General features: G+C 36.7%; 1 protein-coding gene and 1 long non-coding RNA gene across 2 annotated transcripts; one reads left to right on the forward strand and one right to left on the reverse strand.

Annotated features, from left to right (window-relative positions):
* Window positions 1-2,611: 2,611 nt before the first annotated feature.
* On the forward strand, window positions 2,612-20,216 carry LOC107831163 (CLIP-associated protein). Its single transcript, XM_075245174.1, has 21 exons — window positions 2,612-3,240; window positions 4,254-4,409; window positions 4,524-4,586; window positions 8,338-8,406; window positions 8,536-8,701; window positions 9,127-9,288; window positions 9,516-9,613; window positions 10,309-10,383; window positions 10,501-10,569; window positions 10,654-10,739; window positions 10,829-10,946; window positions 11,105-11,203; window positions 11,320-11,659; window positions 11,857-13,625; window positions 13,791-13,889; window positions 15,593-15,697; window positions 15,830-15,904; window positions 15,984-16,052; window positions 16,175-16,243; window positions 16,396-16,497; window positions 19,800-20,216. The coding sequence occupies exons 1-21, from the start codon at window positions 2,908-2,910 to the stop codon at window positions 19,959-19,961; spliced, it is 4,284 nt and encodes a 1,427-aa protein (XP_075101275.1). The 5' UTR covers window positions 2,612-2,907; the 3' UTR covers window positions 19,962-20,216.
* An 863-nt stretch (window positions 20,217-21,079) lies between these two features.
* On the reverse strand, window positions 21,080-22,069 carry LOC142176807 (uncharacterized). Its single transcript, XR_012705613.1, has 4 exons — window positions 21,930-22,069; window positions 21,566-21,646; window positions 21,363-21,459; window positions 21,080-21,217 (listed from the first exon to the last, which is right to left on the reverse strand). It is a non-coding gene; the product is annotated as an uncharacterized LOC142176807 (long non-coding RNA).
* Between the last annotated feature and the right edge of the window lie 597 nt (window positions 22,070-22,666).

The raw sequence follows: 22,666 nt of genomic DNA on the forward strand, positions 1-22,666 counted from the left end.
TAATCTTTATGACCAAAAAAAAAAACTAATTCGAAATTTGTAAATCTGATATCAAAAAGAAAATTATTGTTCAAAATGTGAATTTTGACGAACTAATAATTAAATTAATACACTCAAATTAATAATATTCCTTGAGAAATAAATTGAATTTAAACAAATAGATGATATAAAGGAATTACTAAATGTAAATCATCAATCTCATATTGCATATTTGAGTCGCACATAGAATGTATCCACAAGTCTTCATTTTTGGTCATGGTGGACCTCCTTATGTTTCCATCCTTTTCCATGAAGTCGCTGCTTTCGTTGGTCACTTCAAATAGTTTTTTTGTAACTGAATTGTGGTATCTTTTATCGAATGTGTGGATTTAATCTAGTCATTTTTTCCCCTCAATAAGTTGATTAGTCAAGAACTTGATATTTATTGCAAATTAAGACGTCCTTGGACTTTTGTCATGCCAAGAACATTTTAAGTATTTTACGATTGTCATCTTGAAAAGCTACATGTGATTTGCTTTTCAAATTAGATTGATTGAAATAGTTATTGGATCAAATATTTCAATCTTGTTTGCACTTCATGTGTATTCCATCATGTTTTTTGATCTTATCCAAACAAGATTGGACAAGTCCATATTATGTATCAAAAAGTTCGAAAATAATCTTTATAAATAATATATTATTACCTTCTCTAGCTTTCTATAATTTAATTGACAATCAGTAAAAGAAAAAAACATCGGATGGTTGAGACTAGTTAGGAAGAAAAAAATGGGAATTTAACTTTTTCAAAATCTAATCAACTTTTGGTTTATGATCTGCTATTATAATTATTTGATCAACCTCTCATCGGTGAATTAATGCAACTTGTAAGTACTAGGAGTACCATTTTTTTCTAAAATTTATTGTCATTTAAACAAATTAAATTGCATACCATTCTTCATTTAGATAAGTAATTTTTTTAAATGACAATAAAATTCACAATAAATTTTAGACAAAAATGGTATTCTTAGTACTTACAATATATATATCTTACTTTTTATATGCAATAATTTATATTTATGAAGTAGGTTTTTGTCTCCATCTTATTCCAATTAATTAATCTTGTAAACTACTGATAAATAATTTATCACTTATATTTTAATTAAAACATATATAAACTCAGCTTGTACACATAATTCGTTGATGTCCTTTTTAGGCCTCATTTGTTTTTTTTTTAAGATTAAGACGTCTGAATCTGAATACACGTCTGAATATCAAGATGTGCATTAAGATTAAGATATCTGAATCTAAATACACATCTGAATGTTAAGATATGTATTAAGATATGAATACTAAATGATTAAGACTGTTTGATTTTTAACATCTGAATGTATAAAATTTACGTTTATTTGAAAATTAATAAACATAAAATTAAAATAAAATACTAATTAATCTAATATTTCATCACTAAAATATATAGCTTTTTAAAATATGATAGTTGATGGTGGCGATGACTAACGGGAGTGCTTGTGAATGCCTACTAAAAGCAGTGGTTAGTGGTAGATTTGGTTGATGGCGGTAGTTTAGGATAGTAGCTGGTGGTGATTGGTAGTGGTAGCTATTTATGATTGAGGATGGTGGTGGTGAGTGGTGATAGATAATAATGACGGGTGGTGGTGGTGGTAGTTGTGATTGAGGAAGATGGTGGTGAGTGGTGGTAGTATATAATGATGGGCAGCGCCAGCTATGCTGTTGATGGTGATGAGATGGTTAGTTGTGGTAATTGATGTGGATGAATATTGGTTGTCGTTGAGAATGATGATGATGAGAGTGGTGAGAATGGTGGGTAGTGGTAGTCGACAATGGTGGCGGCTATGATTGAAGATGATGGTGGTGATAGTTGAGTATGATGGTGGTGGGTGGCATGGTGGTAGTTGATAATGGTAGGTAGTGGCGGCAGTTAATATTAACTATGGATGATAGCATCTTAATGAAATTAAGTCTCTATTATAGATCTTAATGATACAGACCTATTCAAACTTATTAAGTGGTTGTGAAGTAAAAAAAAAAAAAACTTAATGATTAAGATCTGAATAATTAATACTCAGACTTTAAAAACAAACACACTTAATGTCTGAGATCTGAATGATTAAGATTCAGACCTCCAAACAAATGACGCACTAGTCTAATGTCACAACACTCAAATACTTACCTAGTTTTTTCAATGTACTAAAAAAAATATTTTCCAAAGCTTTGTCTACGCATGAATTGCAGTAATAAATTTATGAATTATCGTTGAAGTTTGCCACATTCATAAAAATATTATTTGAGAGTAAAAAAGGAATGGGAATTCTATTAAATTAAGCTAACCACTTCTTTAAATGCAACTAGTGATTGTATGTCTCGAAATATATGAATAGTCGAGAGAAACTTCTATAAAAGAAAAAGTCGACAGAAATTTACTTACGTGAATTGCAATTATAAGGAAAAATTAATGTCTCTTTAGTACTAACAAACATTATGGGAAGACGTATTTAACTACAGTTACAACTAATGCAGATATTATTGAACACTTCTTTTAAAGTAAATTTTCATTTTCATTGTTTAATGTGAAGTCGCAGTGTAGTAAAATTTTGTCCCAAGCCATTGAGCCACTATCACACCGTCAAAGGTTGATTGGGTACAAGAAATTTTTATCAACTGTCGTCGGTTCCAACCACACAGATTACCATATCCTCTCTTCCGTCAATATAGCAAAATAGCCCCCAATTTTTCATACAAATTCTAAAAACACTCTTTTCTCTTTCCCCATACAGTTCACACTCTCCTCTGTCACTTTTTTCCTCCATTTTTCATACGCCCATTTCCTCCCAAATCCACAGGCAGATCTGACCCTCGTCGAACCAGATCGGACCCCTAGTTACACCGGCAATGGAGGAGGCACTGGAATTGGCACGTGCCAAGGACACGAAGGAGAGAATGGCGGGCGTAGAACGACTGCACCAACTTCTCGAAGCTTCTCGAAAGAGCCTCTCTTCTTCGGAAGTCACTTCTCTTGTGGATGTTTGCTTAGATCTTCTGAAAGACAACAACTTTAGGGTCTCTCAGGGTGCTTTACAATCGCTCGATTCCGCCGCTGTACTCTCCGGTGAACACTTGAAGCTTCACTTCAATGCACTTGTACCTGCCGTCGTTGAAAGATTAGGCGATTCGAAACAGCCCGTTAGAGATGCTGCTAGACGATTGTTGCTTACTTTGATGCAGGTAACTCTAGCATGAGAACGCACTTACTTACTCTTCATTTTACTGTAACTCTACTCTAATTGAATTGAGTTTCTTTGCTAAATTTTATTTGGTACTCTACTTAATGCGAGCATATTCTTTTTTTTTTCTTTCGAATTTTCGGATAAATTGATTGGTTAGAGATTTGTATTGCAGTACAGGGATAACGTGTGAGATTTGGAGAGTCTCTAGTTTAGGAGAACCCTTAAATCTTGCTTTATGCTGAAGCGGAATGAATATAGAGGATTCATATAGCTAACCCCCGATTGTGGCATAGTTGTATTGTTGGTTCAAACTCGGAATACTGGTTGAATATTTTTATTTTTCCTTCTAATTTTCTTATTGTTTTGGGGGATAAGGATGGTTGGGAGGTGGTTGAACGATTGGAATCTTTTATTGGAATGAGTGAATAATAAAGAAATGATTTATATGATACAATTATTTGCCAGCGACCAATAATGAAGTTCAGTTGTTTAGGGTATGTGTAGTATTTTCAGATTTTCTCCAAAATATGCGATATGCTTGTTATGTGTGCGTTGGTCCTACTGTATGCACATGCTCACTTTCAGGGATGAAAATTGTGATAATAGTGCAAGATTATGGTTTACCATTCTGTAACTGAAAATTATGCAGAACATCAGTAATGATTAAGTTTTTTTGACATGTTTACTTTGACCAAACATACGATCAATCTAAAATGTATCAGTAATACAAAACAACAAACTTATCACATTTGTTGCTATAATGTAAAACTAATTTAGCCTGGTATTTAAGTGGAGAAGAGTTGAGGCGTGGACCCATGTAAAACTAATTGAGCACTTATACTACAAGGTGACCTTTTGAGCAATAATTTTATTTACTCTCAGATGTGAATATTTTTTGTTAGAGCAGTTACAACCATCATGAGATAATTTCACATGTCAAATATTAAAAAATTACTCATTTGTGCTAGTTACTGGAAATCTATTTGGTTGATTAATGTATATGTTCTACAGGTTTCTTCACCAACTATCATTGTTGAGAGAGCAGGGTCTTATGCTTGGATGCACAAAAGCTTCAGAGTTCGAGAAGAATTTGCTCGCACTGTTACATCAGCAATTGGTCTTTTTTCAGCAACTGAGCTGCCCCTTCAACGGGCCATTCTTCCTCCTGTATGTCAATCAGCACGAATGCCGATGAAGCTTTTTTGTATGTTGTCATAGGACATTAGTAACCTTTTCTGGATCCAATTATGTAAACATCCTTCTTCTTGCTGCTATTGTCAGATTCTGCAAATGTTGAGTGATCCTAATCCTGGTGTTAGAGATGCAGCCATATCATGTATTGAGGTTAGCAAAACTGTTATCTCATCTCAATTTCATGTAATTGCATCTATCTGTAGACTGAAGAATTTTCTCTTTTCTCTAGATGGAAAGGAGAGAATTTTTACTTCCATTTGAATTGTTAGAGTTGTATTGATTAGTGTCTAGTGTGTTAGTGATTTTGCTGATGGCTTGTTCCGTCGAATCTTGACAGTCTGTGTTAATTGGAGTGATACGGTAAGTTGCTAATTGTTTGAAAAAGACAAAAACTGTATTTGTAAGGCCAATAGCAAAATTTGAGATAGGGAGAGAAGAAAAAGAAGAACCAACAAACACACCAAAATTTAGTTTGTTTGTTTTGGGGGGGGGGGGGTGCAGAGGCTTTGAGAGATTTTAATCCATAAGAAATAGCTTAAGTAATTTATTAAGGCTTGATGTTGCTTACTTGAATATGCCCTGAGTTAACATGCAAAAGAGGCCAATATACTACATATCGGTTGCTTCAGTGTAGATATATAAGAATTCTGGTTAGGCCATTATGTTGGGTTTGGATGGGAAAAAGATACTAGTCTACATGTTTTCTGAAAATAACAACATACCAAGTGAAATCCCATAAGTGGAGTTTGGGAAGGGTAGTGTGTACTCAGACCTTACCCCTACCTTGTGCAGGTAGAGAGGTTGTTTTTGATAGACCCTCGGCTCAAGGCAAGCATAGTCACAACATTTTAGAGTAAGAAATACAATATTGAAAAAGTCAATGGAAAAGAAGCAGTAACAACATCAAGGTAATCATAAAACCGAAGCAGAAGCATCATCAGGTAGTAATTAAGATCTAAGAATAAGGAAATACTAGATTAATACTACAACTACTGGTACGGAAAGAAAACACATTGGATTACCTCCTAATCTTCTACCATAATTCTCGATCTCCACCCCCTTTTATCAAGGGTCATGTACTCGGTATGCTGAAGACAGTGTTGTGAAGAGCGTGAAGAGAGGAAAAGCGACGAGCCTCTTTTCGCTTAAAGCGAGAAGCGAAACGCTCACTTTTTTGAAATGATGCGGAATTTTTTTTAAAAAAAATATTAAAATAAATACTGCATAGACAACACATGTATCTGTAAGCAAATGTTCAATACTTTAATGTAAAAACTAAAGAGTACTATCAATTAAAGCACAAAATGAGCATCCTATTCTTCTACAAGATTAAATGAAATGAAATATAATGGTAGTAAGTATACGGAAAAAATAGCAGTAACTGAAATGAAAAAAATTGGGCAGCATTTCGCTGCAATTTATCACTGAAACAGTGAAAAAAAAAGAAGAAGATAAAGAAGAGAATGAGAAAAAGAACTGGAGAGAAAACAAAAATTGCCAGCATTTTGCTGCTATTTTGGGACTGAAACAGTGAAAGAAAAAGGAGGAGGAGGAGGAGGAGGAGGAAGAAATCACATTACTTGGACTTGAACTTGATAAACTTTTTAAATTTTTAACGTTGGCAGCCCCTAATATGTAGAAGCTTTCGCTTCTTTCGCTACTGTCGCTTTTACGCTTCTCGCTATTTATGCATAGGCGCTTTATTTATTCAACCTGCTATGCTTCACATCACAGAAGTGCCCGAGGTCTCGCTTCGCTCTTTTCACAACACTGGCTGAAGATGTGCAATGTCCTGCCTAATTACCTCTCTCCACTACTTCTTTGGCCTACCTCTACCTCTTCTTAGACTCACCACACCTCTTCGCTGGGCCATCTATGCATCTCCTCTTCACATGTCCAAACCATCTCAGTCTCGCTTCTCGCATCTTGTCCACTACTGAGGCTACTCCCACCATGTCCCGAATAACTTCATTCTTGACTATATCTCTCCTAGTATGCTCATACATCCATCCTTATTTCTGAAAATCAAATATAAATTTCAGTTTTAGAGTCACATAATGAAGAAGGCTTAACACTCTATGTATGATTTGGAAATACAAACTACTTGTTGAAGCAAAGTTGAGTATAAAGGATAAGATAGGTATTTGAATAGTCTTATATCATTTGGTTGTGGTTTAATCGAGGAGCCATGATGAAGCCTTTGGGGAACTTTTGTACTTGTGAAGAGAACTTATTGCACCCTTAGTTCCTCCACCCGATGAGAGGATGATTGCAAGATAGTCCTATAGCAACATCACCACCTCCAACCGTACGATTGGGGAATCTCGAGTCACCAAGGGAGCAAGGTGGCAAAAGCCTCTTATGTTGCTCGAACACGAGTGCGTGTATTCGATCGGGGTGCGGATCTAGAGATTGAATCCTTCATAATCTAAATTTTTAAGATTCGGTGGTATGGATCTAGGTACGGATACATGTGCGCACGGATTTGGCTAAAAATAATTTAAAATTCTAAAAATAGATCTAATAAATATCCAAAGTTATGATAGATATTCTGTGAAAAACTTATAAGTAATGGAGTGCAACCAATAGTTCAATCTTTCATTTAGAGTCTCAAGTTGTAGGCACTAGCAGGCAGCAACTAAAATGCGATCTTTCATTTTTCCGTCAAATTTGTCCATGGATTGTCGTCAAAGTATCCAATCTCGATTAACCACAAACGGTACGGATCCCACGCCCTTACCAATATCGTGTCGACACGGGCGTGGCGGGTAAAATGAAGAGTCCGTGCAATATAGTAACCACTAATGGCCTCCTGGCTAGCGGAGGTTTGAGGGATGGAGGCTTACCATCCCCCCCCCCCCCCACCCACACACACAGAGAAAGCAAGAGATTGATTGAAAAGAAAAAAGCCTGTACTTTGCTCATACACCTTGTTATCTATTTTGCTGGGATTTCTAGATGTTCATTTCCTCAATTGGTATCGGTCTTTAACCCTAGACTTCGAAGTCTTTGGTTTTACCGTTCAGCAATCAACTTTAATTCGGAAAAGTGACTGTTTTAGTTTCACTCTCAAAGTCATAGCACGTCTCTGACTGTGAGGTTATGTGGCTTTTCTTCTCCCTTTCAGTGATTAACTGGTACCATGGAGTCAAAGTCATAGCACATCTCTGTCTGTGAGGTTATGTGGCTTTTCTTCTCCCTTTCAGTGATTAACTGGTAACATGGAGATGCTCCAGTTTCACAGTCTTTGTTTTTATTCTTTTACAAGCTTGAGGTCTTGGTTTTGGCTAATGGCTAGTTATCAAGGAATTCGCCTGAGATTGACCAATTTAATTGATCAAACATTTAGAAATTATCTATAATTAATAGGCGAAGGCTGAAGATTGTCTGAACTAGCCCAAGGATCAGTTCTAATTGAAAGCAAGATCACAGGACACAATGTTTTAGCTTGCATACACATTCAATCTGAAAAAATATGAAACTCTAATTCTCAATGGAAAAGTAAGAGTAGATTCTTGAATCTAATTTACCTTTTCTGAACCGTGTAACCAAGATGATCAGCTTGATTCATGTGCCTAGTTACTAGCTGTGTAGGTTTCGGATTTAAAACCATTATATGCTGCGTGGAAGTGATTAGCTGTTACTAGTTGGATTGTAATCATTTCTCTGTAGTTGGTTAAAGTTGCAGCAGGAGGTAAGCTGTTGATGAATGTTTGGAAATATTTGGCCTCTGTATGATTCTGCTGCTTGTTAATATTGGTGTATCATTACTGAATTCTTACTGTATATTATTCTATGATATTGTTGTTTTGCTTCTTTTCTCTAACAAATATCTAGTTCCATGATTAAGATTTATGCCTTTAACAGTCGTCCCTCACTCCATGTTTTATCTTCTTTGCAGGAGATGTATTCACAGGCTGGACCTCAGTTTCGTGATGAGCTTCAGCGCCATCATCTTCCTACCATGATGGTATATTACATAACTTGAGACTTTTTCATTCTAGTAAATAACTTCCTATCATATGTAGATTTTATTTCGCTTGGTCACTAAAAGCAAAAATTTCTTCTCAATCTGTCTTGACTTGATAACTGGCTGCAGCTAAAAGATATTAATGCCAGACTAGAGAAGATTGAGCCCAAAAATCGATTAGCAGATGGAATTCCAAGAAACTATTCAGCTGCTGAGGTGAGACCCACTAGTCTTAATCCCAAGAAAAGCAGCCCGAAGGCTAAAAGTTCAACAAGAGAGGTATCTCTTTTTGGAGGTTAGTAATATGTTTTGGAAACTTCTATTTTATGGTAAGCTTTTGTGGGCATCCTATTGTCATGTTGTTCGGTATAGAAGTCATCAAGGCTTTGCTGGTTAACCTTTGTAGAACTTGGTTATTACATATTGTAGGTGCATGTCTTTTCCTGGTTCAAGTGTTTTGAATGAACCAAGGAAAAGCGGACGGGGGGGGGGGGGGCTGGGGAGCATAGTTGTGCAGTTTTAAAGTGCAAAGAAAAATCATTCAGTAGTGGTGATCAGGATAATTTTGTGGGTAAAACAAAACAACTACTATGAGCTAAAGGGTAGTTTGAACAAAGAAAAGGAACGAAAAGGGAGGATTTTTTGCTGTCATGTAATGCATAATAGCAGTCTATGATTGTATACTTGATCAAATGTTTACTTTGGTCTACTTTTGTATAGGGGATGGTGATATTGCAGAAAAACCTGTCGATCCAATTAAAGTGTACTCAGAGAAGGAGCTGGTAAGGGAATTTGAGAAGATTGCTTCTACCCTTGTGCCAGAGAAGGATTGGTCTGTCCGTATCGCTGCTATGCAAAGAATTGAAGCTCTTGTTATTGGAGGTATTTTTTCTATTATGACACTTGCGGTATAAGAACCTCCCTTTCTTTTATTGAAATTATATACAGAGCTCAACGCCTCCTCCTCCCTCCCCCACATGAAAGGAAAGAAAAAAGAAACGAAAACTGTACGAATAAGAGAAAATAGATTATTTATGTTCAAACAATTTCTTTCCTTTTATTCCTTGACCAGCTTGTATTGCGGCTCATCTTCTCTTTCATCATATCAGGTGCAATTGATTTTCCTTGTTTCCGTGGACTTCTGAAGCAACTTGTTGTCCCTTTGAGCACACAGTTATCTGACCGGAGATCCACCATTGTCAAACAGGTCTGTTACCATAGTCAATAACAGTAGCAACTCTGCTGTCATATCTATTGCTAGTGTGCCTTTTGAAAACTTATTTTTCCTCTAATTATACGCTTACTATTTCCTGCTTTGTTACCCGGGCTGTGTCTAATGGGTTATGAGGGCCTGGTTATGGATCAATCAACACAGAAAATCTACAGTAGAAATTTGAATGTTTATATCACATATTTACATCGTAGTATATCCAAAATAGCTTGCTAATGCTGTCTGCTCCATTTCTGCTGTAGTTTCTGTCTCATAAAGGCCTTTTAGTAGTCAGACAGACATGTGTCCCTTTCTTTTTTTCAATGCGTTTATGCACGCTAAGACTGCATCTTGACATTTGCAGTTATTTTTCTTTTGTTCTGGAGACATTTCTTTTGCATCATTTAATAATTCTCAGGTTGAAGGGTATATCCCAACCTGAATGTATGCACCTAGAATCTTGTCTTTTTGTCAGATTTTATCAGTTAAGATGTCTCCCTGCTTAAACCTGGAGTATCAAAATATGTTTCCAGGCGATTTAAACTTCACCTAATCATTTTTTTTCCTGAAATTGATGAGAAGAGTTGTTTAGTGTCTCATATGCATGTACTCCATAAACATGGAGAATTTTAAGTAGACTAAAGTGTTCTGGCGGAGAGGATTTATAGTGTCTTCTCCTTGTTTGTTGGTAGGCTTGCCATTTGTTAAGCTTCTTATCCCAAGAGCTTTTGGGAGATTTTGAGGCATGTGCCGAGATGTTCATTCCAGTGAGTAACTTTTTTGCTACTGTCCTCAGATTTATTCTTCTCTCATCTTATTTCGGGAAAAAATTATCTCATGCTATATGACATTGGTTGTTTCTGAATTCCTGATTTGAACTTCAGGTTCTTTTCAAGCTTGTTGTGATAACTGTTCTCGTAATTGCAGAATCTGCTGATACCTGCATAAAAACGGTAACGGGTTATGTGCCATTACAAACTTCTCTCTTTTGCTCCATGTTATATTGGTCAGTCATGTGCTGCTACTTTTATTTTCAGATGTTGCGCAACTGCAAAGTTGCTCGTGCACTTCCTCGAATAGCTGATTGTGCAAAGAATGATCGGAATGCAGTCCTTCGTGCAAGGTTTGGTTCTCCTTCCTTTGCAGTCAATTATCATGTTTATTCTGATTTAACTCTGGACAGTGCTGTTCCTGATTTGCAACACTTAACAGATGCTGTGAGTATGCACTTCTAATCCTGGAACATTGGCCTGATGCTTCTGAGATACAACGTTCAGCAGAACTCTATGAAGACCTTATAAAGTGTTGTGTAGCAGATGCAATGGGTGAGGTATGGATCTCGAATTCTACGTATCAGATGTATATGTGAATGTATATGATGCTTCTTGGCATACACATAGAGACACTCTTTTCCAATTTGTACTTGTATTCAATCTCTTTTTCCCTTTCTTTTTGCAATGTCATTACTCTCAGTTGAAAGCTTAACAGGTACGATCAATTGCAAGAACTTTGTACAGAATGTTTGCAAGAACTTGGCCTGAACGTTCCAGGCGTTTGTTTATGTCCTTTGATCCTGTTATCCAAAGGGTACTTGTTTTTCTCTTATAGTTGCTCCCAGCATCTTTCCAACACAGATGATTGGCATTGCTTTAAATTGCTTCTACATTTGACATGATGTGGGCTAAAGGGAAACACTTCTGCAGATCATAAATGAGGAAGATGGTGGAACTCACAGACGACATGCTTCACCTTCTGTTCGAGAGAGGAGTTCACACTTCTCACTTGCGCCTCAAACATCTGCTTCGCAAATTCCTGGTTATGGAACATCTGCAATAGTGGCTATGGATAGAACTTCCAGTTTGCCTTCAGGCACGTCCCTCTCCTCTGGGCTACTCCTGTCACAAACAAAACCTGTGGGTACTGGCACAGAACGTAGCTTGGAAAGTGTACTTCATGCCAGCAAACAGAAAGTTTCTGCTATAGAAAGCTTGCTCAAAGGTCTGGATATATCTGAGAGAAGTCGATCCTCTAGTTTGGATCTAGGTAATTGTTTCCTCTTCCGTTATCGTTTCTCCATCTCAAAAGCTTGTGTGTAGTATTTTAATGCGAAGGTGAAAGCCTTAGAGTTTATCACATGCAGCTTCTCTGATTTAGCAAAAAGGATGCTGTAAAAACGCTATAGCTATAACATTTGAAAGTTTATGAACGGCTTAATTTTTCTTCTACTGCCCCTAGTGCAGGAGTTGACCCACCATCGTCCCGTGATCCACCATTTCCTCTTGCTGTTCCTGCGTCGAATAGTCTTGCTAATGCTTTGGTAGATGCACCATCTGGTTTCTCTAAAGGTAATAATCGCAATGGTGGATTGGGTTTGTCCGATATCATTACTCAGATCCAGGCCTCGAAAGATTCTGCTAAAGCATCCTATCGAAGTAGTGTGGTTCATGAATCCTTTTCAGCTAATTCTTATTCGGCAAGAAGGGCTTCTGAAAAACTACAAGATAGAGGATTTGTTGAAGATCATGCTGAACTGAGGGAAGGTAGGAGGTTAATGAACTCGCATGTTCACAGACAATATGTAGAGTCACCATACAAAGATGCTAACTTTAGGGATTATCAGAATAATTACGTTCCAAACTTTCAACGTCCTCTATCAAGAAAGAACACAGCAGGAAGAATGTCTGCTAGCAAGAGGAGGAGCTTTGATGACAGTCAGCTCCCACTAGGAGAAATGTCAAGTTATGTGGATGGACCCGCTTCACTAAGTGATGCATTAAGTGAGGGTCTGAGTCCTAGTTCAGATTGGAATGCTAGGGTTGCTGCATTTAGCTATATCAGGTCTTTGCTACAACAGGGGCCTAGAGGTATTCCAGAAATCATTCAGAGCTTCGAGAAGGTTATGAAATTATTTTTCCAGCACCTTGATGATCCCCATCATAAAGTTGCACAGGCAGCTCTGTCAACCCTTGCAGATCTTATTCCAGCTTGCAGAAAACCATTTGAAAGTTACATGGAGAGGATTTTGCCCCATGTTTTCTCACGGCTAATTGATCCCAAGGAATCAGTGAGGCAGCCTTGCTCAACTACATTAGAAATTGTAAGCAAAACATATGGTATAGATTCCCTTTTGCCAGCTTTGCTCCGTTCATTGGATGAACAGCGTTCTCCAAAGGCCAAGCTTGCTGTAATTGAGTTTTCAATTGGCTCTTTTAACAAGCATCCTTCGAATTCTGAAGGTGCTGGAAATAGTGGCATCCTCAAGTTATGGCTTGCTAAGTTGACACCACTAGTCTATGATAAAAACACCAAACTGAAAGAAGCAGCTATTTCATGCATTATATCAGTGTACACACACTTTGATGCAACAGGGGTTTTGACTTTTATTCTTAGCTTATCAGTTGAAGAACAAAATTCCTTGAGACGGGCACTTAAACAGTATACCCCTCGTATAGAGGTGGATTTGATGAATTTTCTACAGAATAAGAAGGAAAGGCAACGTTCCAAGTATGATCCATCTGATGTTGTTGGAACATCTTCTGAAGAGGGATATATAGGAGCTTCAAAGAAAAGTCATCTATTTGGAAGGTATTCTGGTGGTTCAGTTGATAATGATGGTGTCAGAAAGTGGAACTCTGTTCCAGACTCGACCTATATGACTAGCTCCATAGGTCACTCTTTGTCTGATGATACTCAAGACTTCTATCGTGATGTTGAAACTGGTTCCAACTCCGATCTTCCTGTTTCAAAAGCTTTGGCCCTTACCGCTAATCAGAGTGACGGATTGTGGGATAATCCGCAGGAATGTAATTACGACAGCTTAAAGATGGAGCACACTTCCACTCCCCATCTGGAGGTTAATGGGTTAGTTGACTCGGAGCATCTAGGGGTAGCTGTGGGTGTTGGAGCTGATAAGGAATCTGATTTGGGACTTAATCACCTGAAACTTTCTTCTCTGAAGATAAACTCAACTCCAGCAACTGGACCAAGCATTCCTCAAATTCTTCATACGGTGAGTTCTCTGTGGTCAATCTGTACCCGTCAAGTTACAGTTTATTGTCAAATTCTCAGAGATTCTCCTCGTCCTTGGCTAAAGAAACTATCAAGTGTTTTTTGCAAAAACTTGGGATGAAAACTATCAAAATCTTTATCATGCTCTCTCTTCCACTTTTGCCAGATCTGTAATGGCAGTGATGAAAGTTGTGCTGCCAACAAGCATGGTGCACTTGAACAACTAGTTGAAGCTGTTGCCAATGATCAATCTATATGGAATAAGGTATATTAGTCGCAGATTTATCTGTTTGGTTGTTGCTGTTCCTTTATGTATACTTTAAAGGGAAGTTTACATGAAAATACAGTTAGAGGAAGTACTTTTCACCCGCCTAACCCACAAATACAGTTTTCATCTGATAGCCCACAAACATTAATCAATTTTCTGAAAACAAGTCAAACTCGCAAATTTCGCCGGACTTCGTCAACCGTTTACCCATTAATCTCGTCGGACTTCGTCAAGCGTTTACTCATTTTGATTACTTTTTCCTTTTACCAGTCTTTTCACGCCTAAATCAAATTCCGCTTTTTTCTTTCATATTTATCTTTTCCTTTTTTCCATTTTCATTCTTATTTTTTTTTACTTCCCTCTTTATATATTTCCTAAAACTAACAATATCAGGAAGTTGAAATAAAAAATATATTCATCCTTAAAGCCTATAATTTTAATTAATTTTTTTCAAAATTCAAAGTTTTGTAAGGGAAATTATTATTTCACTGGAAAAAATAAAAAATTACATTACTAAACACATTATATACATTGTTGTACATAGTCATACGTTAATTATATAATAATACACACTATCTGAAGGCAAGAAATCCAAACACTTTTCTACAATTATCTATGTTGTATAGTTATGTATACCTATGTATAATCTTGTATACTTGTGTATAATCCTGTATAATTCTGTATAACTCTGAGAATACACACAAATATACATGGTTATACATGATTATACAAAGTATATATAGTTATATACAACATATACATCATTCTTCCTCCCTTCGGAAGTCACTAAAAGTGAAAAGAAGAAGAAGAAGGAGAAGAAGGAAAAATTACCAAAAAAGGAGATTTCATAACTTAGAATAAGAGACAAGAATTAAAAGAAATAACCACTCAATATTTTCTTTTTCTCCGAATGGGATGTAAACCAGCTTTTCTTCATAAAGCAAAGTAGCACAACTAACAACTACCATCGGGTGATACATGGACCACAAGTTTAATTCCAGCAGTACAACTTTATGTAACAAAATTCTCCAAAATACAAAAGCAGCAGAACTTTAACAATTACCAAACTCAAGTAAGACACTAAACTCAAGTACCAGGAATGAATCAAATATATGTATATTCACCAATGGCCAAAGAATAAAAGGATCCTCTAATATCAAACTAGGAATCGGCTTCGGCGAGCACTGAATCGAAAGGAAAAAGAAGAAAAAGATAGATCCGGCTGTGGAGGAGAGAGAGAGAGAGAGACAGAAAGAGCAAGAGCGAATTGAAAATGAAAGAGAAAGAGGGGTGGGGGGAAAATCTGAAAGAGAAAACTGATTAGAATTATGAATTGTGAATGGAAAAAAGTCCTCCGCATAAAGAAAAAGAGAGTGGGGACAGTAATGTGGCTAACCGATGAAAATAATTTTTCAACTTATGTACAAACTGGGCCATACCGGGTAAGAAGGTAAAATATAGGCCCAATTTTGTTAGAATGTTGGGCCAACTGACAAAGAGAGTAATTTTTCCTACTTTAAATTTCTCATGCAACATTGTAAATCATATTTAGTTTAATTTCTTTTTGTCGTATTCAAAAACTAGGTAGAGGTCAGTTATTGCTTATTTATTTTAAAAGTTCTACTGAATATCAGGATTCAATTCTCTACTAGTTTGAAAGATGGATTTTATTATGACATGTCATCTTTCGTTCGGTGCAGTACTTCAATCAGATATTGACTGCTGTATTCGAGGTGCTAGATGATTCTGAGTCTTCATTAAGAGAACTTGCTCTATCTCTGATAGTCGAAATGTTGAAGAATCAGGTTTTTTAGCTGCTTATCAAATTTATTCTTATTCCACCCCTTTATCTATAGATGAGAGAGGTTGTGTGCGTCTTTTTAACTCTTTTCATTTACAATGTCGTTTTATTTTATCCATTTTCTGTTGTTTCTCAGAGAGATGCTATGGAGGATTCAGTTGAGGTTGTAATTGAAAAACTGCTCAACGCAACCAAGGATGTTGCCCTGAAAGTAAAGTCTCACTTAGATGAAGTTATTATGCTGAAAATTTCCCTTCCCTCCTTTTCTAATGTGTTGTTATATTGTCCAGGTTGCAAATGAAGCCGAGCATTGTTTAACTATGGTGTTGTCCTTGTATGACCCATTTAGATGCTTAAGTGTAAGTTCTTGTGTTTCATTTGAATTTGCTTAGCAAGATATCTGGATTTCTTCTTTTCATTTTTCGCTTGATCTCATGGCCTTTTTGCTATTCCTATTTCTGATAAGTTACTGTTTTTGCAGGTTGTTGTTCCTTTGCTTGTCACCGAAGATGAGAAGACTCTTGTAACTTGTATTAACTGTTTGACAAAGGTAATTTGCTGATTGAATCTGACCCCTGAACTCATAGATTCTTGTGTCTGGTTTTCTGATGTGAAAAGAAGTAATTGCTTTGCTAGTGTATGTCAAACTTGGAGAAGCTAAGTTTTGATTGGTTAGTGATTAGAACTTATTTCCTTTTTCAGCTTGTGGGGAGGTTTTCCCAGGAAGAATTGATGTCTCAGCTACCCTCGTTCTTACCTGCCCTGTTTGATGCTTTTGGAAACCAGAGTGCAGATGTTCGCAAGGTGCCAATTTCTTTTCTATTTGTTCTCTTTTCTTTTTTGAGCCTAAAAAGATTTGTAGAATCACTAATAGAATTAAACTAGTAGTTATAGCTTCAATAGAATCAAGCTGGGTAATAGTTATAGCTTCAGCAGAATGTGCATCTCCTACTCGATTTCTTTTATATTGTGGAGATATCAGCTAGATAGCATGAGATGTTATTGACGAGCGTAAAACACACTATAAAATTAAGCTCGTGCTACGTCAAAGATAGTATAGAAAGTTATCATCTCCAGATGGATTGGACTAAACATTGTTCAAGTAATTTGTTGTTAAATACTATTCAGGATGATTAACACTTCGATTGGGAATAATTATGAGCTCTAATTAACTACTAAGAGTAAAGCAATTAACAATTGATTACACATAACTAGAGATTAGCAAAATTGATTTTTAATCCGTGCGAGAAATTAGGGTTATGACATAATAGGTGCAAGATTTTTATTTTGGACTTGACACTGTTAAATTTCACTCTTAAGGATCTATTGATTCTCATGAGTTCAACAAGTTATTGTCCTATTATTTTGATTCAGGTTCTTCTCTTGATTAAACCTAAATCGTTCAAATAAGCTAATATGAAGTGCGGTGAAACTTGCAAGAATCTATTGGTAAGAAGGTCTAAGAGAAACTTCTTGCGAATATTTCTCACTCTTAATTCAAAAGGTAGATCGCAAAGCTCTTTCGATTACTTTAAAGAAGTACCAAAATAAATTAAGGCATGCTTTGCAATAATTTTCAATATTATGCTCCTCTTCCGATTAAGCATGATAATGAATAAAATCACAACTAGAGTTAAAGTTCCTCCAACAAATTCAAGCAATCAGAATAAATTCATAGATAACAATCAAATCACCAAATCATGTCAAATCCTAAGGTAAACGACTCCATAATCATAGAGGACGTCATCACAAATGGAGTTAAAGAATATGAAAACATCAATCCAATGTTACAATCCAAACTCTCTTTTTGAGTTGGTGGAAAGATGATGAAATCTTGTGTCTTGAAGCCTCCAATGCTCTCCAAAAGCTCCGTAGGTGAAAAGTCCTCTAAAAATCGTGTTTTTGGTGTATTTATACTATGAAGGAACGGGCCTGGAGGGAACTACCATCTCTGATCCGAAGTAGGAAAATTGCACAGGCGCGCTGCTCCATGCGCCGGCTAGTGCACTTTTTTCAGAGAGTTGATTTTTGTCAGAAATCTGCCTCTACACCGCGGCCGGGCCATTCGATGCCCCATGCGGCGTGGTAGTGCAATTTTCTTCGAGTTCCGGTTTATCACTTTTTAACATCCAGGATTGGTCCTTGACCCCCGAATGCGATCCTGGTTTAATTCCTTGGGCTCCTACTCAGAATTCAAAGCTCCAAATTATCTATTTTAGCTCTAAAATCGCTTTCTAACTCGGAATCACCTCTTACAAAGCGCAATACACATAATAAGAAGAAATCATCGTCATTGAAGCTCAACCACGAATAAAGTGCAGTAATTAGAATCATAATATAGCTAAAACACGGGTTCCTAGTCTACCATTAGTTATGCTGTACCTGTTTGTTTGCAATTGGCATACTCTGGCAGTTCTACCGGGAAAGGTCCCCCCAACAATTTTATTTGGCATTGGTCCTTATGCATATCCGTGATAGAATCAGGGACGCCCGAATCGAGTAAAATAAAGAGGGTTGAAGGCAGTTGTATGCCATGCTTGAGAAATATGAAATACTCCTAAGCACCTAATATCTTGTTTCAAAAATTCATTTTATGTAGAAGATCTAATATATTTTATGTAACAGATCGTTTCACGTGTCATTATTAGCACTACTAGTACAACAACAACAACAACAACATACGTGTGATCTCATAGGTGGGGGGTTTGGGGAGGGTAAGATGTACGCCGACCTTACCCCTAACTTGTGTGAGGTAGAGAGGCCGTTTCAATCTATGTTGCGCGGACTCAATGTTAAAAATAGCATGAAGCAAGGAAAAGCGACAACCCCCATTTCACGAGAAGCGAGAAGCGAAGCGCCCGCTTTTTTTAAGTGAAGCGGAATTTAAAAAAAAAATTTAAAATAAATAATTGGGCAGAAATTGGGCAGAAACTGGGCAGAAACTTGGCAGAATTTTTCTGAAAAAAATTCGCCAGCATTTCGGCGCTTTTTGGACGTTTAAAAAGAAGAAGAAGAAGAAGAATGAAAATAAATCTGGAAAACATACCTGTTGAAACTAAGTTGCTGTTGTACTGTTGAAGTCTTGAAGAAGAAGCAGAAGAACCCTAGTTTGCTTGAACAAATCGCTGCTTGAAGTGAGGAAGAAATCGCTGGTTTGAAGTACCCTAGTTTGCTGCTAAAGAAGTCGAAGAAGTGCTAAAACATAAACAACGATTTGGGTCTTTTAATTGATAAATCGTCCGCTTCGATCGCTTCTGGGCGCTTCACCGCTTCTCGCTTTTTAGAGAGAATCGGTCGCTTATGCATACCTGAGCCGCTTTTAACATTGATAGCGATACCCCTCTCGCTCCGCTTTGCTTCTCGCTTAAAGCGAGGAAGCACCCGCTTTTATTAACACTGCGCGGACTCTCCATAATGCTGCCGCACCCTTGTCGGATCCTCCAAAAGTGCACTACTTTTGGAGGATCCGATCAGCACTCAGAGTCATGTCCGGAGAGTCCGAGCAACATAGGTTTCAATAGACCCTCGGCTCAAGAAAAGAAATTTCTAAACAACTTCAATATTAATATGCAACAAAAAGTTCTGAATTGCCATAGTTGAGGATAATAAAATCTCCTTAAAAGGTACATATAACTGTCTTGGAGATTCATTTTGATAATTATCTGACAAAGACATCTGATATGTCTTAGTAGCAGTCTGCAATGAAAAATTCTTAGTCTTGTTCCTTAGCCATATGTTGCTGTTATATTTCGATATTAATAGTTGTCCCATTTGTCAAATGCTATTGAGCTCCTGCCCTCACTTCATTGTCTTTTCCTGACACCTGTTTATGGACTCGATATGTGATCATTCGACAAACCTTACCTTATCCCAGAAAGAAAGTTTAAAAAGAAGATCATGCAATAAGCTTATGGCTCATACACAAACCTTAGTAATACAAGCTTTGTGGCTGTGGTTTTACCAAATTCGATTGCCTATAATCAAACGGCGTTATTGCTCATATACTCTTGACGAATGAAGGGATGAATATAGTTCACATTCTGTACATGTCTGCAGTTTTATCAATTAAGCTGTTTTTTGATATGCGTAAATTTTTTGGCTGGCAGACTGTTGTGTTCTGTTTGGTTGACATATACATCATGCTCGGCAAAGCATTTTTGCCATACTTGGAAGGGCTGAACAGCACACAGTTAAGATTGGTGACTATTTATGCAAATAGAATATCACAGGCCAGAACAGGTACTCCTATAGATGCGAACCGCAGTTAGCTGTTGCCAGCTTTTTGGGATTTCCTTGTTGGTTCCCGAGGAGTTTAATCTTATCATTCAATCTTTTGATGTGTCCTGTATATCGTGTGAATGTGCATTTTGATGGCGGGTAAAGTTGTATTCTTTTATTTAACTGTGTGTTCATCTTTTTTCCTCCCATATATTGGTTGGGAGTTGGAGAGTGCGTGTTGGGAACAAGAGTGATGTTGTAAACAGTAAATGTTGTGCTTATAATGAAATCTACAGTTTATTGAATACTGCTTTAGAAACCGATAGCTTTTGGCTCTTTTAATATCTTACATTTGATCATCATTCGGTCCCCACGCTAGGCCCCAGCTGCTGCGGCTTCATTTTCTTTCCATCTCGAGTTGCTTCACAAAAACATCGGAAAATCTACTCTCAAACTTATTTGCATTGTGTTAATGATTGAGTTCACATGAATTATGAAGCACCCCTGGTTGAAGAAAAATAATAATAAAGAGAATATGAAGCACCACTTGATAAACTAGTTTACTCCTTTTAGGGTTTCTGATTTATTTTCCTTTTCTTGTTTCCTTCCTGCTTTGTTAGAGTACAAGATAAAAGACTGTGAATGAGAATGACAAAATTTAGGTGCTTTGTAATTCATAAAAGTAATTCTTGCTCCACAAGCAAAGCGCAGAAAGCTTATATCTTTTGTAATCTTTCGTTTAAATGTGGATCAAATAAGGATCTAAGCTGTGTATATGTATGTAAGCTAAATTCCACTGATCTCTTCCGTTTCCGTTTATTTGCAAAGTTGGACAGAATAACGTTGCCTTAAATAGTTTGTGATTGGAATATTCCGATAGGTCGACAGTATTCTGTACCCACTTAGACCAGCCCATATCTGGTTGGACTTTTTTTTATACTGGGAAGGTACCAAATGCCCAAGGGGTAAACTGATTAGAATCAAAAGGAAAGGGGAAAAGAGATAACAATGTGTATTATGAACTCATTTGCATCCCCCTTCCTTTTTCATTCTTTCCACCTCCTTCAAACGAGTCAACTCATTGCCTTGTTTTTTTTCCCTTCTATATACGAAGTGAACAACAATTCACTGTTCTAGCATCATTCGCGCGAACTGTGTGGTTCTCTTGCTATGCTATAATGGCTCTGCTTTTGACTTGTCTCTTGCATCTTCAGTTTCACAGTCCGCAAAAAATGCTTGGTTTTGGTTGGCTTAGATATGCATCTTCCTGTTGGTCCTGTCTCTTCATGAACTGGGAGAGGGGCATCTGCAATAAGAATTTCTGTCTAGTGGATGATAAAATTCCAAAAACATTTTACATTATTTTTAATCTTCCAGCTAATTTGCTAAAACCATGCCCCTAGATATGATGTACATAAAGTTTTAACATTTTTTGTAATCTCATTTCATACCTGGAGACGTATTATCTTTCTTGGCTAATGATTTTGTGCGTTTCCTCTTTGTTTTAGGTCCAAAAGGCTCACAGTCATGACAATGAACTCTTGCTTGCTTTAGAAATATAAATAGATGGTGATATTGGTAAACAGAATACAGAATTCCAAGCATTGGTACAGTAATATTTAGCTCTTATTTGCGAGTAAAATTCAACATATACCAGGAAGGAAAAAGGAAAGCCGATTTTGGATCTCTTCTCTAAAGAATTGCAACTCCTTCTGCCCAATCACCCGAGTATTGCCTGTAAATTCCAAAAACCATATTCTAATTCAGACGTTTCAATATAGTTCTTTCCTTATATTGTCACTAATAATGATAATGTCGATTTGACAACTTTCCGGAGTCAAATTTGACAAAATTAATTCATTATGTCAAATAAAATTTAGATATTCAAAAACTACATACAAATATAAATTGCAAGTTACTTTATATTAAAAAGACAGAAAAAATACATTTTAAAGATTCATAAAGAATCTAGGTATCGAGAAGTGAAAATGATCAAACTTTCTGGAAATAGAACGTACCAAACCAACAGCGATCTGGTTGTATCCGCCTTGAGCGAAGCTTCTTTGAATGTAAGTCGTGCTTTACGATTTTACCCTTACTATTAATGTTTATTGGAAAAAGTAACACCAAAGATTTGGTACCAAAAACGGTTAGCGGTCACCGTTAAATAAGTTTTTTCGGCTTAAGTTGGGTTGAAAGCACGGAATATATTTGCACCATCACCGTCTATGCTTCGGCCTACTATTATACATCTTGAGCCGCCAGAGGCAGCACTACAGCCATTTTTCTTCTTCCCCATCTGTGATATCTGAAAATAAAAATGAGGGTTTTGGCAGTCTTCAAATGTTATCCACAAAGAATGTGGAATTGAGGAACAAAGGGTGTTTGGCTAGGCTTATACACCAAGGATTTCCAAACTGATTATGAAACGCTGACGGATTTAATGTTGTTCTGAAAACTAGAAAACTTTTACACCTTGAACGTTACAAACCAATGAATGTAAGAGATAATTTTTAAGGCTTAACTATGGCTAATTGGCTTAGGTTAATTTTAGAATTTCTCTAAATTAACCTAAGCTCTTCTAACTTTAGCTTATTTGTCTTTTCACATTTTAGACCTCCCAAAATTTGTGACTTTTCTCGACATACCTTAGTCTTTGGATTTAAAAAAAAAAAAGAACTTCAGAGTTTGGAGGAATAAAGAACTAACCAGTAGTATAAAATAAGAGGGGTATGACAGAAGTAAAAATTGCACG

The sequence above is a fragment of the Nicotiana tabacum genome, chromosome 22 (genome assembly GCF_000715075.1).
Source record: "Nicotiana tabacum cultivar K326 chromosome 22, ASM71507v2, whole genome shotgun sequence".
In the NCBI taxonomy this organism is placed as follows: domain Eukaryota; kingdom Viridiplantae; phylum Streptophyta; class Magnoliopsida; order Solanales; family Solanaceae; genus Nicotiana; species Nicotiana tabacum.

Coding starts and splice junctions, on each gene's coding strand:
- LOC107831163 (XM_075245174.1), top strand. CDS start 2,908: ATGGAGGAGGCACTGGAATTGGCACGTGCCAAGGACACGAAGGAGAGA. Junction 10,740..10,828: donor AATGCAGTCCTTCGTGCAAG/GTTTGGTTCTCC, acceptor AACACTTAACAG/ATGCTGTGAGTATGCACTTC. Junction 11,204..11,319: donor TTGATCCTGTTATCCAAAGG/GTACTTGTTTTT, acceptor ACACTTCTGCAG/ATCATAAATGAGGAAGATGG.